At 49.5% G+C, this 19450-nt stretch overlaps 1 protein-coding gene and 1 long non-coding RNA gene across 4 annotated transcripts in view; one reads left to right on the top strand and one right to left on the bottom strand.

Annotated features, from left to right (window-relative positions):
* Positions 1–19450, bottom strand: part of SORL1 (sortilin related receptor 1) — a 164536-nt gene that overhangs the window by 126679 nt on the left and 18407 nt on the right. For all 3 annotated transcript variants that reach the window (XM_081541638.1, XM_081541637.1, XM_081541636.1), the window contains exons 2-5: positions 19332–19448; positions 12618–12743; positions 4473–4634; positions 2765–2832 (exon numbers count right to left, since the gene is read on the bottom strand). In XM_081541638.1, coding sequence (XP_081397764.1) covers positions 2765–2832; positions 4473–4634; positions 12618–12743; positions 19332–19421 — 446 coding nt within the window. In that variant the 5' untranslated portion in view covers positions 19422–19448. The remainder of the gene's footprint in view (positions 1–2764; positions 2833–4472; positions 4635–12617; positions 12744–19331; positions 19449–19450) is intronic.
* On the top strand, positions 2997–11258 carry LOC145526287 (uncharacterized). Its single transcript, XR_014068830.1, has 5 exons — positions 2997–4863; positions 5041–6852; positions 8152–8256; positions 10671–10755; positions 10880–11258. It is a non-coding gene; the product is annotated as an uncharacterized LOC145526287 (long non-coding RNA).

Here is a 19450-nt window from a genome sequence, read left to right as displayed (position 1 = left end):
TACTTAGCTAAAAGATGTTCAAACTCACTCATAAGAAGAAAAATGCAGGGACTTGCCTGGCAATCCAGTGGTTAGGATTCTGTGCTTCCAATGTAGGGTATGTGGGTTCAATTCCTGATAGTGGATCTAAGATTCCACATGCCACATGGTGTGGCCAAAACATAAAAAAATTTAAAAAAGAAAGAAAAATGCATATTAAAATTAAACTGACACACTAAAAGACTGCGGAAGAAGGCACAATTCTATGTTGTTGAGAATGAGTGAAAATTTTGACACCTTCTATAGGAAATTTGGCAAAGTTACAATCTCAATGATCCATTCACTGGGGATATATCAGTACAAAACTGACAAAAGTCCATGCCCTGTTGGAACTTTTATTCTATTGAAGAAAGACAAATAACAAGCATAATAAGAGTGTATTAAGATGTGATGAGTGTTATGCAAGCAAAGAACAGATCAGGCTACGGCAGATTGGGAATGAGAGGGGAATAGCTGCAATTTTAATAGGATTCTTAGGAAAGTCCCCCATCTAGAAGGTTAGTCATTTGAGAAGACTTGAATGAGGCAGAGGAGCAAGTGTATCTTCAGTAAAAGCTTTCCAGGCAGAGAAAACAGCAAGTGCAGAAACCCCGTGGTAGGACTGGAGGTGGCATTTCATCTGAGAGAAATGATACACATAGAAGGGTTCAAAGCAGAAGAATGTGATCTGACCTGCTTCTCTTTTAATATTTATGTATGTATTTATTTGACTGCGTCGGGTCTTAGTTGCAGCATGCAGGATCCAGGATGCATCATGTAGGATCTTTCTTTGCACCACATGGACTCTCTAGTTGCAGCATGCAGGCTCCAGAGTGTGCAGGCTTAGTTGTCCCATGCATGTGGGATCTTAGTTTCCCAACCAGGGTTGGAACCCACTTCTCCTATGTTGCAAGGCGAATTCTTAACCACTGGACCACCAGGGAAGTCCCCTGATCTGACCTGTTTCTAACAGGATCAACATGCCCATGCTCTGAGAATGTTAGAAGGACAAAAGAAGCAGCAGAAAGACCAGCTGGATGATTAGTGAGTGACAGCATTGGTTTGGAGTAAAGCAGTAGCTGGGGAGCAGATCTTCCATATATACTGAAGGCAGAGCCAACAGGCTTTCCTGATGGACTGAACGTGAAGCATGAAACAGAGAATCTGTGATGACTCAGTTTTCGACCTGAGCGCCTAGAAAGTGAAAAGCGGAAATGGAGAGGACCATATGGAGTAGAGCTAATTAGGGGCAGTGAAGATCAAGAGGTAACAAGTTTACCAGGTGTGAATGGCTTGACTTTTCCCACAGACCCTCCAAGTCCACTCCTGGGAATCTATTCTACACATTCGTCTGCATGTGCACAAATTCAAGACTATAGCTGCTGCTGCTGCTAAGTTGCTTCAGTCATGTCTGACTCTGTGTGACCCCTTAGACGGCAGCCCACCAGGCTCCCCTGTCCCTGGGATTCTCCAGGCAAGAACACAGGAGTGGGTTGCCATTTCCTTCTCCAATGCGTGAAAGTGAAGTCACTTAGTTGTGTCCAACTCTCAGTGACTACATGGACTGCAGCCTACCAGGCTCCTCCGTCCATGGGATTTTCCAGGCAAGAGTACTGCAAGACTATAGGGAGCTCCCTATATAGGGTGGTCTACTGGTTAAGACTCGGTGCTTTCACTGCCAAGGGGGCAGGTTCAATTCCTAGTCAGGGAGCTATGATCCTGAAGGCCACATAGCACGGCCAAAAAACTCAAAAAACAACAAAACAAACACACAAAAAACAAACCTTTAAAAAAAAGACTATATACACCATCTAATAACAGTAAAAGATTAGAAGTGACTAAAACCAGAATAAGTTTGTGCTTCTTAAAGGGTAGCCGTGTTAATTTCACTTTCCTTCTCAAAAACTGACAAAGGCTCCCCACTGCTTTCAGAATTCAGTCCAAATTCCTTTATCAAGCCCTGCAGATTCTGATACCAACATCCTTTTCTGAACTTCGCCCAATACACTGTCCAAGGATAAGATTCAGGGTTCTCCTCCCAAGCACCACAGTGCCTCATCTCTGCTATGAGCCATTCGGATCCCATCTGGAATTCCCGTCCTGCGCACCTCTGCACAGACATGCCCTCTACCTGGTGTGCACATCCTGGATCAACAGTAACCTCCTCTGTGGAGCTGTCTATGGTCCATCTGGAAGGACCGTGACCCACCTCTGGTTTCTCGTGCTATGTCCGTGGGACTTTGTGCTTCTTTCGTGATGTGTGTTATATGCACAAAATGTCTTTCCTTCTCTCCTAAACTGCAATCTCCTTAATAACTATATTTGTCAATTATTCAGCTTCTTACACCCTAAAGCATATGGCACGCTTTGTATTCAGCAGACATTCAAAAAATGTTATGAATGAACAAATGAGTTTTAGAGAAAAACCCCGACTTCTGATATGATGCTCTAAAAATGAAGCTATTTTAGAAATTCTAATACATGCAAGAGCTTCAAGATTCCCCAGGATTCCCTGATGGACTGAAAAATGCAATGGCTCTGTCACTCTTCTTACAAGTTACCCTCCTTCCTCACCCCCGTGGCGAGCCTATTACACTTGCAGTTCTAATTCTCGGGCCCGGAATGTGTATTTCCTGAACCAGATGCTTCACCTTTTTTGGAGAAGGGCAGATTTGCCCTGCATGGAGAAGCTAGAGCTGAAGCAAAGAGTCTACATAATTCCAGTTTCTTAGATGGCACGACTTACCAAGAAACGGACTTCACATGTTCCTGAATCATGATCCAAGTCTGGCCAAAGTCATCTGATTTCCAGAGCTGCAAAAACCAAAGCAACAAGTGGTCAGGATGCAAGAGGCACAATGTATGATCCCTGAATGGCCTGGCCAGCACACAGCATGGAAACCCCACCCATCACAATAAGCCACCTGTGAAGACAGGCAAGATCACCTCGGCCAGCTCGGTTACCCACGTGCCAGCAAGGGCAGGGAGGACAGGATAGATCACCTCTGTGCTCTTCTCCACAGTTACTAAGGTCTCAATGCCTTCGTATCGGAAGGAAGGAAAAACGAATGTGACTTGTGTTCTTTTTACAGATTATCAGAAATTATACCGGCTTGGCCAAAACGTTTGTTTGGGTTTTTGGTGCCAGCTTACAGAAAGACCTGAATGAATTTTTTGGCCAATCCTATATGTTACTTAAGATCCTTAAGTGGCGGTTAAAGCAAAAGGATTAAACCCAGAACTTCTCATCTGAGAAACAGTGTCCTTAAAAACCCATGTGGGCCACAGTGATGAGAGATGAATGGAAAGGACTTTGGCTCAGTGCAGAATCAGAGCACCAAAGGGAATCACCTGAATACACAGGGTATGGCCAGGAGAAACTGACTTAACGATCTCTGCAAAAGCCCCTCAGTTTCCAAAGACAAAAACTGAGGGTTCCTGTGGCCCTGGGGACCAGGGAGTAAGAAACAGGAGACCGAAAAGAACAATCATCCACCTATACTGCTAAACCAACCCAGCCCAAGCTTGGGTTACTTCCTAAGCCAAGGGAAGATAAACAGGTCATGTTTTGGTTAAAACCTGCAAAGAAAAAGAAATCGTTCCAAGGTTCCTCTGAGCACAGCCATTTGAAACTCATTGTGAACCCAATCCCACAGGACTGACAGGTTTCACAGAATTACGCCAGATCAATACTCTTGACATGGCAAGTTTCAACCTTGAGACAGAAACTTACCTGGGCTCTCTTCCCATCTCTCATCTTTCCTTCAAATTTGCTTAAAGGAGGAAAATGCACACATTTATATTACATGCATATGTGCATGCCCCCCCACACACAGGGAGAATATTTAAGTTAATGGTAACATCAAATAAGTGTTTCCTTGGCAGCTCAGTGGTAAAGATTCTGCCTGCAATGCAGGAGACGTGGGTTTGATCCCTGATCCAGGAAGAACTGCTGGAGAAGGAAATGGCAACCCACTCCAGTATTATTGTCTGGACAAAGAAACCTGGCGGGCTATAGTCCATGGGGTTGGAAAAAAGTCAGACAAATTTAGCGACTAAACAACAACAACATCAACTAAATGACAGGCACAGGCAGTATGCTGAAGGTCGAGGATGGGAAAGGTAGAACAGAAATTCAACAAGAGGTCCCAGCAGAACTGCCATCAGCCTTCTCTACCTAGCTCTCTGATCCAATTCCAGAGCCCCAATTTACCCCCAGGACTAAGAGATGCGCCTGAGCAGTGAGAAGGGCCTGATGTATAACTCACAGGACCGCTGGTGGGTGTCGCTCCCTGGCAGGGATGCAGACCAAGAGCACCAGGGGAATATATTTTTCTGTAGCCATGGGAAGTGAAATGGTAGGTGCATGGGTCACCCAAAGGACAGGCGAATCACCTGGGCAGAACAGAAACCTCTGGAAGCACCACCTGACCCTGTTCCCGAAGCTCTCTTACCTGCTTGTTGGGGTGAGACCTGTCAAAGCCCAAGAGAAGGTTGGAGGCCTTGCTGTGCAGGAGGAGATCGGCTGCCCGGAATGGGATGGAGAAGCCTTGGATGGTGTTGCAGAAGTCGAACGTGGTCCAGAGGTACTGGGCATAAGCATCTGTGAAAATGTACTGCAAGGAAAGGAGAAGGGCTCAGAGCAGGCCTGGCTGGGACCCTGATGCCGCCGCCTCAACCCAGTTTGAGTCCCCATGCATGCAAGGGCTGGGGTGGTGCCCTTGAATATGGCTTTCCTGCCATCTGCTGCCAATGAAGAGACTCTGGTGCGCACCACACAAGGCTTGGCAAAGGAAGGGTGTGGACAGGCCGTGGTGAAGCCAGACGGTGCTCCTGTTTATCCAGGTAATGAAGCTAATCAAGGCTTTCCATCCTTTCTTTCCACTGACTTGGCCTTTCTCACTCTTCGGGAAGGTCACCAATCATAGTTAGAGGGTGGCTCTAGGAAAGGGGACAGAGGGTTGCTCTCCAGACTGGCTATGCATAGACCGGCCTGCTCACCACCCGTGCATACTCCGACAGGCCTTTCCGGGAGGATACCTGATATCACGTGACCCAGGAAGCTGAGCTTCCCCATCGTGCCCTGGTGCCAGGTGACAGGGCAGCTCTGAGGACTCAGCTGCACTCAGGCCAGCAGACTCACCCTGGGGCCCAGCGGGCGAGCAGGGGCCTCAGCTTATTTTGCTCCCGTGTGGGTAAGCAACTCTGAACAAGTCTCGCTGGAGAGGGACTGCCAGCCTAAAGAGTTCTCTAGGGGAAAGGACCAAAGCAATTCCACTGAACAAATGTGCCCCGAATATTCCCCACAGACCAGATGCCGGAGGTCCCCTAGAGAAAACAGATGATGCTTCCTCTTAAGCACCTTCCAGCCTGATGTGGGAGAGAGCCATGTCCACGGCCAACTTCAATTCAAGGGGAAATGAGAGTAACTGAGACACCAAGGACAGGGTCCTGAGAGCACAGACCATAGATGAGCTGTGGTTTGGGGAACAGGACATAACTCCATGGAAGATTTAGGCCTTACAGTGCAGGCAAGACTCCCACAGGGAAGGAACACGCCACATCCAGGGCAGTTGGACTTGGAGAATCAAAGAGGAGGGGGAAAAAAACAGAACACTGGTGTGATGACAGTCTTGAGGGCCTGAGGGGAACCTCAGGAAATGAGGCTGGCCAACCCGGAAGGTGGCTGGACCTGGAGGGCGGCCCCGCGCTCAGAAGCACACAGTGGCTCCGAGGACGACTGTGAACCAAACCTAGAGCCGAGGGACCCAGCGCCACCACCACCAGCCAGCCAGCCAGGGACATCCCAGAAATCAATGACGCACGGGAATCAGGCCAAGGACTCGTTCCCTAACGGATCCCACCTGCTCCAGACCCAGCTTCGGCTCGGAACTCATTCAGCACTCAGAGCCCCAGCCTGCAGGAACACACTGCGCTTGCCTGCACGTGGCTGCCACAGGTCCCCGCTCCTGTCCCTCCCCCTTGCTCCATCCAGACTGAAAACTCCCTGGGCGTCTGCTTTATGTGTTGTTTTCTCCACAGCATCTAATGTCAAACTCCAGACTCTGGAGAAGCCTAATTAAATCTCACTCTAAAGGGTAATAAATGCCGTGAGAGCAGAAACTATCTGCACCAAAAGCACAGTGATAAAAAACAAGGATGACCCTAAAAGGACCATCGTAATTTGGGGTATAAAAGTGTTCTCCTCCCCTAGAAATGACTTAGCCCATCTTCCTGCTCTGAAACCGTCTTGGTTCCTAGGGGAGAGAGTGTTCTCTCAGTTTGGAAAGTTTTCTCCGGAAGCACTCATCAGATGGCTGCTTGCAGTTTCACATCTGAAGACCTAGAAGTCACATACTCGGTCACAATGTTCATGATTAACAGCTACAGTTTGTCAAGGGCACTGAGTCTGTACCAGCAAGCGGGCTGGACGTTCGCACACCTCGCCTCCTTTCACCCTCAGAGTGCCCACAGCACCTCCAGGCTGTGAGAGTGTTATCTCCTCTCTTACTAAGGAGGACACAGAAGCTGAGAGCAGTCAGCCCCCCAGGGTGACTAGGAGGCAGCAGCACACACATCAGTGTCCGGCTGGTTCACCAATCCTCACCACTCTCCTTGCAGCAACCTAGAGCCTATCACACAGAGTGAAGGACATCAGAAAGAGAAAAACAAACATCGTATACTAACACATATGTATGGAACCTAGAAAGATGGTACCGATAAGCCTATGGTCAGGGCAGCAATGGAGACAGAGACATAGAGAACAGACTTATGGACACAGGTGCGGGGCGGAAGAAGAAGGTGAGACAAACGGAGAGGGTAGCATGGAAACAGGTACGCTACCATATGTAAAACAGACAGCCAATGGAAATTTGCTGTAGGACTCAGGGAGCTCAAACCGAGGCTCTGTAACAACCTAGAGGGGTGGTATGGGGAGGGAGGTGGGAGAGCGGTTCAAGAGAGAGGGGCCATATGTATGAGTGCGTGTGTGCTAAGCCGCTTCAGTCGTTTCCGACTTCATGACTGCAACCGCCAGGCTCCTCTGTCCATGGGATTCTCCAGGCAAGGACACTGGAGTGGGTTGCCGTGCCCCCCTCCAGGGGATCTTCCCAACCCAGGGATCAAACCTGTGGCTCCTGCATTGCAGGCGGCTTCTTTACCACTGAGCCACTGGGGAAGCCCGGACATATATATATACACCCATGGTTAATTCATGTTGATGCGTGGTAGAAACCAACACAATACTGTAAAGCAATTATCCTTCAATTAAAAATAAATTTTTTAAAATGCAGACTTCTCAAATTGAACCCATAGGTCTCCGCCTGGACTGCTAGGCGCAGTGACGTGCCTCCTCTCTTAATCCACTCCTCAGGCTCCCCTGGAAACCCTCTTGCCCTTTGGACACTGTCTCATCCACGCTCCACACCCCACCCCTGCCCATCTGTCTCTGCTTCTCTCTCGCCAGCTCCTGTCTTCTTCATCTCCTTGCCCTTGGGTGACCTCCTTAACTCCTCCATCCTCGGCTACGACCTCGGTTTACGGTTCATCCTCCCACAAAGCTTCCGCCACTGCCTCCAAGAGCACGCTTTCCGAGACCCTCAGATCCCCGCCTCCACCCTGACACCTCCCGGAAGAGTCTGTTTCAGGTCCTTCTCGTACCTTCTCAGCACCTCCATCTGGATGTGCCAAATACTCTGCTCTGTCCAAAACCAAATGCTTTGCCGCCTTCCCCCCAAAACCCACTTCTCCCTCCACACGTCCCAAGTCCTGTCCACGTGACCCCCTTTCCCAGTCCCACCGCTCACCTGAGAGTCTGGCCTCTTTTCCACGCCTTCCTCTGGCCCTCACTCTCAATCAGTCGCCTACCCTCTTACGTTTTCCTCTAAAATGTGTTTCACAATGAGTGCCTTCCTTTCTCTTTCCAGTGACCCTAGTGTGGCCTGCGGCCCTACTAGACACCCCGAGGAAACTGGGGGTCAGCACTGGGTTTTAATAATCCTCCTGGCTTCCAGGACCAGCAGGGAGTGAGACACTTAGACGGTGATCCTAGGTTTGGTAGGATGACTGGGCAACTTAATGCCTAGGCTAGCCACGGGCTCCCTTGCTGATCCTTCTCTACTCTTGCCCTTCCAGACCATCCTGCAGCTGTCGGCAGACACATGTTCCTAAGAGACAGTATTCACAGTAACTCCCCACCTCGGACCCTTCCATGGCTCCCTCCAGTCCTCCAGGCAGAAGGCAAGCTCCTCCTTCTTCAGATGGGGCCCCAATGATATCACGTAGCCATTCAGTGCAAACTCTCCCCTCCCCACCTACAGAGAAACCACATTTGGCACCCTGAAGCCTCTGCCCATGCCCTTCTCCTCCCCAAGAGCTCCCACCAGCCCTGCTCCAGCTACAGAAATTGCGCCCATCTCTGAGGCTCCAGGCCTAATCCTGAGCACCCGTGAAACCTTCACGTCTCTGGTCCAACCTCACTCGATCCCCAGCTCTAGTGACCGGCAGCTTCCATTCTGCCCTTAGGCACGTGTACTTCCAACTACAAAGTAACCTTATCATGTGTGCACAGAACGTCCTACTCTGCTTTCAGTCCTGGGACTGCCTGGCTGTCAGGTCTGCTCAGGTGACCCCAGGGACTGGCCAGCAGAGCTGACCTACTAGGTAAGTGCTTCCTGACCTGGGCAACTTCAGGAGCATTCTCACCTCCCAGTCTGTCTGCAATCACTTAATGTTCCAGAGGTGCGTCATCCTTTAGCTTAAAGCTACGTTTCCTCCTAAAATACAAAGACCTCCAGAAAGAAAACAAAAGATAGTACAGAATTCATCTCCGTGTCAGCATAAGTGACTCTCTCTGGTTCTGAGTGGAGAAACCAAGAACACAGTCGGAGGAGGCAGTGAAGAGACACACCCCCAGGAGGTGGGAACCAAGGGAAAGAGAGAACGCAGTGCACCATCTCCCCCAGGACCACCTTCTGGATAAAGACAGGACCGGCTCTCGCATCAGTGGGGGCTGAGAAACCTGACTGCAAGTCCAGTGACCTTAAAACAGCCCAGACACGTCTGGACACTGCTGACTGGCCTCGGGTTCCTCAAGAAGCTGGTGCAACTGCCAGGTGGTCAGAGCCGCACACTGGTCCAGGCGTCAGCACACGGGACCACGAAGAAGGAAGTGGGACAGTGGGCCGGTTTGAAAATAGACCCAAACACTCACATGACCCCACAGCCGCTCCATTTGCCTAAAGCAACACCATCTTTCCCCTTCTGCAGGCCACGCCCCCCCACCAGACTTTCGTGTCCTCTTTCGTGACATCTTGACCTTTCCTAGCAGCTGTTAACAGTCATTTCAACTATTTTCAATTGCCCTCCGTGGCAGCCACGGAAACATTTGTGCACAGGTGACTTGCCAGGACCCAGCACCTTTCGGGGGTTGGTGGTGAGGAGAGCAAAGCACTGAGACTTGGGGGATGTTTCTCAGGAAGGGGCAGGTCTGGAGGAGGCGATCTGATCTGCCTTCCAAGGCACAAAGGCAAAAGTAAGTGAACTCATCAACACAGTTAGAGTCACTTCCTCCCTGAGAGGTCTGAGGAGGGGTAACAGCCTCCTCTGGGCAGTCAGGAACCCCGTGCCTAACTTACTGAGCCTGCTCCGGGCCCAGGTCCAACTGCCAACAAGTCCTCCAAGGAGGCAGCCCTCTGCACCAACTCCAAACCATCCCCAGCTCAGCCCCAGGAAGTCTAAGCAGCCCTGCCCTTCAGGGGACAGGTCTGAGGTCCCGGGCCTGCTGCTTGCACCTCACCCGCAGCTCCTTCACGGCAACCATCCCCCGGTTCTCCTCCCATCTCGCCCCAAGGCCCTGGGCCCTGCCCTGCTCCTTCTGCTCCAAAGGCCCCAGATCCTCTTCCTGCACTAACCCGGACACCCCACCCCACAACCCCACAATCTTTCCTGTCTTCTGACTCTTCCGATGGGTGCTCACCACAACCTGAGATAAGCAGGAAGGGAGACAAGCCTGCTCACAGACAGCTGTGCCCTGCGGTTGAGGTGAGGAGGGGACGAGATGGGGCTGAAATCAGAGACTCTATGGGGACAACCAGGCAGCTTCAAGGCCACAACTTCAGCAAGAGTTAATTTTGGGACACGGTTTCTCTGGTAGCTCAGATGGTAAAGAGTCTGCCTGCAATGTGGGCGACCCGGGTTCGATCCCTGGGTCAGGAAGATCCCCTCGAGAAGGAAACAGCAACCCACTCCAGTCTTCTTGCCTGGAGAATTCCACGGACAGAGGAGCCTGGTGGGCTACAGTCCATGGGGTCACAAGGAGTTGGACACAACTGAGCAACTAATACACACTAACACTTCCCTGGTGGTTCAGTGGTAAAGAATCCGCCTGCCAATGCAGGAGACACAGGTTCAATCCCTGGTCCAGGAAGATCCCCTGGAGAAGGAAATGGCAACCCACTCCAGTACTCTTACCTGGGAAATCCCATGGACCAAGGAGCCTGGTGAGCTACAGTCCATAAGATTGCAAAGAGACACGACTTAATGACTAAACAAAAACAACTTTGGGACAATGTGTAGTAATAATAGTAATAACAATACTAGATACATACAACCTCTCAAAGAGATTATTCCAAGTGTTGTATGATTCTTGACAGGTGGGGGGGCACACAGATGGATCCACAGGAGATGCAGCCAGGGAAGGGAGCTGGACCCTGGGGCAGAGCGCCTCAATAACTCAAGGTACTGGGAATCCACACCCCCTGGCCTGCCTGGCCCCAATGCAGTAGGGGCAGGGCACAGAAAGCCTGCCGTCCTGACCACATAGCCAACTCCTTTCAACACCTTTCTGTGCTTTTCTCCACAGAGGGGAAAACTGCTCTGTCACCCTGGAGCCAGGTTGGAGGGGCATCTGTCCTAACTGCCCCTCAACTTTGAGATCATCATGCAGGGGGCTTCCCTGAGTGGCTAAGACAGTAAAGAATCTGCCTGCTATGCAAGGATCAGCAGGCAAGGCTGATATCAACTAGTGGGTACCAGTAATAACTATTCAAGTTGTTAAAAAACAAAACAAAACTGCTGTGACTTCCTTGGAGGTCCAGTGGTTAAGACTCCGCACTTCCAATGCAGAGGTTATGGGTTTTATCCCTGGTCAGGGAGTTAAGATCCCACATGCCTCATAGCCAAGAAACCAAAACATAAAACAGAAGCAATATCAAAACCAAATTCAACCAAGACTTTAAAAATGATCCACATCAAAAAAATCTTTAAAAAAAAAAATTGCTTCCTGCTGTACAGCAGAGATTAACACAACACTATAAATCAACTATACTTCAATTTTTTTAAATAAAATAATTAAAATAAAAACACAATTGCTTCTTGCTGTACAGTTTGTTGTTTGGCATAACAAACACTGTAAATTGACTAAAATTCAATTTAAAAAAGAAATTAAATAAACAAAACCACAATTGCTTCTGTTAGTAAACGCCAATTTAAACCCATGAGAGGCCCCATCTAAAGCCCCAGTGGCCTGGCCCCTTCCCCAGGACCTGCCCACAATCCAGCAACTGAAAGGTTAATGCCTGGCTCAGCAGGGTGGCCTTCAGGACCCAGCTCCCTTCAGATCCAGTCCGTTCTGATTGGTCAGTGCCCTTCCAGTGGCTAAATATTTTGAATACAGCCCCTGCTCACAGACCACAGGCAACCTGAGAAGCCAGCACAGAGGGGGAGGCCGAAGGAGGAGGCCGAAGGGGGCGGGGAGGGGTGTGGGGGAGGGGGGCAGGCGACCTGGTCAGAGGACCCTGTGGATTTCCACTCTCCTTCCTTCCTGGATGAGCAAAGAGCAGCAGCTACCCACTCCTGCACTTTTGCTGCTAAGGGGCTAGTTTTTCAGCATCCTTTGAAGCAGCCATCCATCCTATCCTGGGAATGAGTGGGGATCACTCGAGTGGGGAAGAAAGCAGCCACAGACAAGTCTGCGAGCTAAAGCTACCTAACCAGAAGGCTGCCTGACTCCTGCACACACACACCCCTTCCTTCCTGGGGCCCAAAGCAATCTCAAGTCAAGGCTTCCTCCAAACCAAATTGCCCGGCTACCACTGTAGGACCACAGCCCCCGGCCAGCCAGCTGGGAAAACAAATCAGGAGCGCCGGCAGTATCAGCTGCCCTGGTTTTCCTTTCTAGACCCAGTATAGGTTGGAGGGAAGGCAGTGCACACACACTAGTGATGCCCATAAAACCAAGACTTTGGCAGCCGCCCTGGAAGACCCAGATTAAACCTCAGTGCAAGTCCTGGTGGATTCGGGTTTTTGCCGCCTATGAGTCAGGCAATTTATTTGGCAGCTGGCAGATTTTCTGTGCTTTAACCTGCCATTGTTTGTCTAGCAAGGCCAGGAACCCGGCCAGGAACCCAGCCTGCTTGATTATGCACGGTCCCGCCCTGAGAGTGACATTCTGCCACAGACTCCCAGGTGAGCAGAAAAACAGTCCTCAGACACCAGTCATGCTGCAAAGATGCCCCAAGAGTCCCATCTCCCAGCCCGCCTCAGCTCAGCCAAAGCTCCCAAAGACAGCCCTACACAGTCACAAGGGGTGACATCCTTACACGCTTGTTGTCCGCAGGGCTGTGGTAGAACTGGGCAATCACAGCTTCGCTGCTGTTCCCCTCACCAAAGTTCAGCTTCTCTGAGATTCTCTTGAATGACCTTCCATAGTCGTAGGACACGTATACCTGGAAGGAGGAGGCGAGAAGGAAGAAAAGGATCAGTGAGAGATGTGGCAGAAGGGTGGCTCTGTCTCTGCCTGCAAATACGCCCCCCAGCATCAGGCATGCGGGTCCTGATGGGTCCCCGATACCATGGAATCACAGATGTGAAGACAACCCACAGAGAAGAAGATGACCTCTGCGTCTGTCCCCGAGCTGGTGGCCTCTTTTCTGAGGCCACGATGATTCCCTGGAGGGGAGATGTGTGGACAGAAACCATGATAAGCTCCTCACCATGGCCGGGCTGAGTGTTTTAACAAATTTCATCCAGAGGCCCAGCCTGGAGAATGTGGTTGACTGAGGGGAAGGGATTGAGAATTTGTTTTGCCATCTGTTGAAATGTCCCCAAAAGGTAATCTAATTCTCGTCCCTCTGCTGGGAAGTTCTGTCCTTACAGCATTCCAAAGATTTAAAAAAAAAAAAAAACCCTCATAGGTGTTCACAGCACCAGTGTCTTCTGACCCTGTAATGCAGGGGACTGATTCTGAGTTTAGGGGAATAGCAGCCAGGTCTGTGCAGGTGCCAATGATATTTATTTCTCCGCTGCTTCCACGTTTCCGGCTCCCCGGTAACCACAGGTATGAAACAAAAGAGTAACTCATACGCCACCCTCTTCACATGATGAGCTCAGAGAGCTCTCGCCCCCACCCTACACAGCAACTGCCATTATTAAAACCATCTTACAGACAGGGCAACAGGGGCTGATGAGAGGAGGCCCAGGAAGGAATGGGAACTCGGGATGAATTCCATTGACTTCAACAGCAACACATTCCGAGGGCTTCACGTGAGCCAGGTCCTGTGCTAGATACCAGGCATACAAAGACACAGCCCTTCACACCACGGGCATGTGAACATGTCACTGCTTGCGAACAATGACCCCAGTAAACAATGAATGACACGAGGTTTGTGCAAAGAAAATTGAGCGCACACGTGGGTCGTTAATATTTATTAGATGTTGAGGTTGGAAGAGCACAGAAAGAGTCTCTGCCAGTATCTGAAGAATCCCTGTTACAAACACACACACTTAAATACAGCACATGATCCCAGCTACTAAACACACAGTAAGGGGCTGCTGCAAAAACAGCTTCTGAAAGTCAGCAGCTTGAGGGCTCACAGATCACCTGAGAAGTTGGAAGAAAGCGGTACTTTCTCACTTTCACCCTCCAGGCCGAGAACAGAAAGAAGGGTCTCTTCTGATACTCAAAGTCACTCGGAGCAAACTGACGGCTTCTCCAAAAGGGAGCTCAGGCCGCTCTTAGCCCCAGCATCCCCTAAACGGAAAATCCACTCCAAGCCACATTCTCAGAGACACCAGTGTAATAATAAGTTCATTTCAGGGCAGCATTTTTCAGTAACAATACTCTTTTGTATGAGCTTCCTAGGTGGCTCAGTGGGTAAAGAATCCACCTGCAATGCAAAAGACAAAGGGGACATGGATTTGATCCCTGGGTCAAGATCTCCTGGAGGAGGGCATGGCAACCCACTCCAGTATTATTCCTGGAGAATCCCATGCACAGAGGAGCCTGACAGTCTACAGTTCATGGGGTTGCAAAGAGTCAGACACGCCTGAAGCAACTGAGCATGCACGCATGCACACTCTTTTGTGTACATCATCTCTCTGCATCTTTAAAAACCCTGTTGAATGAGTCTCTTTCCTGCCCTCCATGGACCTGGAACATAGCAGGTGCTCAGGGAAGATTTCTGGAATAAATAAGCGTCATTATAAACCACAGCATGAGTAAACACATGTGCTCCATAAATGAACAAGAGCGAAATGAATGGATCCTTAAGTAACCGAGTGAACAACTACTTTCTTATATAAGAGATGACAGAACCTAAGACTCCGAGAAATGAACCACGAGTCCAAGGTCAAGCTGCTTGAAAGTGACAAAACCAGGACAGGTCCCTCCCAGCCCAAGCCCCGCTGACTTTCCACACTCACAAGTCAGCCTTCTGGGTGAACATCCTCCTCTGTCTCTCTGCTCAACAGGAAGAAAAGCACCAAAGCTACAGACCAGGCAGTGGAAGGAACACTGGATGGAGGGAGAAACACCACCTTGAACGAAACACAGGGCCTTCCCTGGATTCCTTGACACCCCTCCCACTAGCGGTGGAGGTACAACCACCCTTCCGACCAAAAAGCCCCTCCTTAACATTCTTGTCTGTAAGCAAACCCAGCCCCTTTGGGCTTATACTCAGCAGAAGATACGACTGGGCATGTGAGGGTCCTTGCTATGCCTGCGGCTCTCAAACTGCTCATCAACCTTCCCTTCTCCAGGCTAAACAATTCCAACACGGTATTTTGATCCTATCCTCACAATTCTCATTCTCATTTCATCAATGAATCAATAGGGCAAATGCAAGCTCAGGGCCGTGCACAGCTATCTGCCTTCCTCCCAGGAGAAGGACCCTGGAAGGACCTCTGCCACTTGTTCCGATAAGACCAAGCAGGTTGATGGCCTCATAGCATCCACACTGCACCCCCGTTGGTACATTCTGGGTTGGGGGGTCTTTTCCTCGTGGCAGCCCTAGGCTTCTGCCTGGCTCACTGCCCACAATGAGCTCCAGGTGTTGTAGGACAAACTGCCGAGGCTCACTCACCTTGTGCTTCTGCAGTTTGTTTTGCATCCAGACATAGATTTCTGCCCTAATTCATCCTCTCTGGCCTTGAGGGGACACAATTCCCTAAGAATTAAAGCGAGGAAGGGTTTTTTCTTTTCCAATTGAAGTATAGTTGATCTACAGTATTATACTAGTTTCAGGTGGACAACATAGTGATTCTATGTTTTATAGATTCTATTCCATGTAAACTTATTACAAAATAATGGCTACATTTCCGTGTGCTGGACAATATACCTTTGTGGCTTTTTTTACTTTATATATAGTAGTCTGTATCTCTTAATTCCATAACTAGTTTCTAAACTGCCAGAAGTTGCTAGTGAAATCAGTCTTACCTATAAAGATGGTCCTTCGAGGTGAACGTTTTTAAATTATTTCTCCTGTACATCAAAACTATATAATAAAAAGGAGGAGGAGGGGGAAGAGAAGAGTGGAAAAGGGAAGGGGAGGGGAAGAAGGGTTAAAACATCCAGAAAACATCTCCACGTCTGGTGCCGTTGTAAGAACTCGACACCAGTGCTTCTCAAACATGCCTACAAATCACCCCGCAGGACACAGGTCAAAATGCAAACCTCAGATTCAAGAAGTCCCAGGGCGAGAATTGAGATTCTGCATTTCTAACCACCCTCCAGAAAATCCCCATGCTGCCGATCAGCATATCACCCTTTGGGGAGCAAAATTTCACAAGGACAAAAATCACAAGATTTCTCACTGATGGATGAGAAAACCAAGGGGAAGTGAAGGGTTTGGCTGAAGGTCAGACAGCTGATGAATGGTAGAGCCCGGACTCAAACCCGCGCGCTGAGTTCTCAGAGCCGGGGCTCAGCTCGACACCAACTCCCACAGGCTACCGAGCTCTGCACGGTTGGCAAGTGAAGCCCCTGCTCCCCGGCCAGTCCCCAGGGGCAGCAACCGCAATGCCACCCAACTCTGGGTGCAAGGGCAGTGATCCCCACCATTCCTGATGCTTGTGCTGGGTGATTCCGATCTTCTAGTGGACAATATCTCTGGAAACTTCTTTGGTCAAATTATGTGGCAACTGGGTACTTGGTAAAATAGGTCAGGAGAATGGAGAAATGAGATCAAGAAAAACAACATCTACAGTTTTCTTTCATGTCCAGACTTGTCACAGAAAAAGAAGGGTCCTGCAGGAGCCATGCTTCACCGGAATCACCGGCCACAAGTTCACCAGGATATTATTTTGTTTTTTTCTGCTTAAGAGCAAATCTTCTGGGTTTCCAACTTCCAGATCATCCCTTTTTTACACGCTGAATATGTATGAGTTGGCGATTCTCCAACACTTGCACATCTCCTGATCTGTATAAGTCCTTTACCTTCCGGATGCTGATGGGGTCCTGGGAACCATGCTTCCAGTCTTCAGAGAAAATTTAGATTGTTACTACTCTGGCACCACCTACTCCTGCCTGTGAGTCAGAATTTATTTTTGAATTAACTTTTCACATCAGACCATCTCAGTTTCATCTGCCAGTTCTTTAACACAGCTGATATACTGATGAGAGAAATCTCTGCCATCCTGATTTATTATCTCCAAGCATGAAATTTCCTTCCCACTTAATCTTAGTGTATACTTCATTCCAGAATAGGTTCTTGTTTCAAATGTTCAATCAGTCCTTAGCAAGAATCACCCAATACTTAGGCAGAGTGAGAAATAGGTTCGGATGTTGTTGACACTAAGTCGTGTCCAGCTCTTTTGCAACCCCATGGACTGTAGCCCTCAAGGCTCCCTCTGTCTGTGGGATTTCCCAGGCAAGGACACTGAGTGGGTTGACATTTCCTTCTCCATTAGGTTTGGATAGACGGGCAATATATGTATGGTGACCATTCTTCCTGGTTCATCCATGACTGAGGAAGGTCCCAGGATATAGGTCTTTCAGTGCTAAAGCCAATGCTGGTCACCCCGGCAACATTACATTCTCACACACTGAGTACATGATCGGGTCATAGCTCCAACCCTCCCACACAAATGCTGAGGGACCCCATGCAAATCACTGAATGCCTCTGGGCTCCTGTTTGTCCAGCAAAACAGTAGAAAGATAGGTCTTCACCTGTCTTAACAGAAATACTATCTGGACAAAGAATTCTTAAAATAAATACCCTAAGGAGGATTTCTCAACACAGCAGGGCAGAGAGCTGCCGTCTGTGCTTAAAAGAGATGCCGCTAGACGGTGACAGTGCTGAACACAGTGGGATAAAACTCTCTCAGGCCAACTGTCATCAATACACTGCCGTCTGTGCTTGCCAACCCTGATCGAATCTATAACTGGGCCAACCTCACAGCCCCAAACAAGCTTAGCCGTGCCCCACATCACTGCACCCAGACCGGCTGTCAGCTGCAGTGGTTTCCCATTACCACTGTTGGGCACCCACCCTGAGCCAAGTTACACATCATTACGGCCAGTCTTTCGTCTGCCCTCTCCACCTGTGGCTGCCCCTATTTGACCCACTAGAAAACAGCCCCTGGGGCACCTCTGGTCCCCAACCTTGGAGCACATCAAACCCAGAGGGTGGACACCGAGCGGGGGGCCTCACCGAGACCAAATCCAGGCTCCAGAATTACAAACGTGTCCACTGGGCTGATGGGACAGGGCTAGCAAATTCTGCAGGAGTTTTTCTCTGGCCAGAGTGCAGAGTGACCCAAGCTCCACAGTGGAGTTTTCTGTCCACAGCCTCACCCTGTGACCACATCAGACCCTGACCTGAGGCAGGCCCTGTTTCTCTTCCCCACAAGTGGTGGCGGGAGGGGGAGGGGGCAGGCATGTCTGGAGCAGGGGCTACAGACGGGGGACCCAAGGGCTCACTCTGGTTCTCATTTGTGTTTAACTTGGCCCACACAGGGTTTATAAAAACTATACGTCAGCTGCCAACTTGTAAGACTCAGCAGTTTCTCGTAAAAATCCCTACCTCTGGAAAAAGAAAAATCCTCACCTCTGAATTTCTCTCTAGAAATCAGATCCAGCCACATGGCAACCAGAGCTGAGAGCTGATAACAACAGCCCAGAAGCTCAAAGTCCCTCCCACTTTCCAGAGTCTCTCATAAACTGAGACCAAGAAGCAAGCATCCATCACCACGCATCATGTTCAAATTGATACAGGAGAATGTTTCTTGAACCTGCATCTCTATAGAAAGTAGGTGAAGGACATACCGTCCCAGAAGCCTGCAGACTTCAAGAGTAATGGGAAAGACCCTTCTTCCTCTTGGAGGTAAAGAGTGGTGTAAGCCTGGGGGCAGCTTCACCCCTGCCCCTTACCTACGGGGCCCCTATCACAGGTCTTGGGGTGTTTGATCCTTGGTCTAAAGTCTTCAAAGCACCTAAACGATTAAACATCGTAAAGAGCCAACTGTGGAAATTAAGAGAATGAGCAATTCACATTGAAGGACTCTCCCAACTGTAACGAGTTAGCAGAAATCAACAAATGAAAAGACCAATTCGATTCCATTGGGCTCGGTTGCCGACAGGCAGCTTTGCCCAGAAACACACTTCTGGCATTCTGCTGAGCAGATGCACAATCCAGATCACATCCTTGCTGTTGTTGTTGTTTAGTGCAGCCCCCAGGCTCCTCTGTTCATCGGATTCTCCAGGCAAGAATACTGGAATGGCTGCCATCTCCTTCTCCAGGAGATCTTTCCCACCAAGGGATCAAACCCAGGTCTCCTGCATGGGCAGGCAAGCTCTTACTAATGAGCCACCTGGGAAGCCCCTGAGCACACCCTACCATTGCACAAAAGTCACGACACACTACATGGGTCTCACTGCAACCCTGAGTGCAGCACCCTGTGTTCAGCAAATAAGGGTTATATATGATTTTCCAGATTTCTCAATTACTCGATATTTTGCCTGGCATGATAACCCCAGTGGAGAAAAAACAGGCGCCCTGGCACCTCAGAGGGACAGCCAGAGCAACAACAATACTCACGTCACTGCTTTTGGGTTTCGCCAGTGCCAGGCTGTCCCGGGCCAAGGCCACGATGACGTTGCTCTTCTCTCCAGCCCAGTGGACCACCATCTGATTGTGGGAATCATTGAGACTAACCT

Source organism: Giraffa tippelskirchi, chromosome 11 (assembly GCF_054371585.1).
Source record: "Giraffa tippelskirchi isolate mGirTip1 chromosome 11, T2T-mGirTip1v1.2.pri, whole genome shotgun sequence".
In the NCBI taxonomy this organism is placed as follows: Eukaryota; Metazoa; Chordata; class Mammalia; order Artiodactyla; family Giraffidae; genus Giraffa; species Giraffa tippelskirchi.
This window is presented reverse-complemented; position numbering and strand designations above follow the sequence as displayed.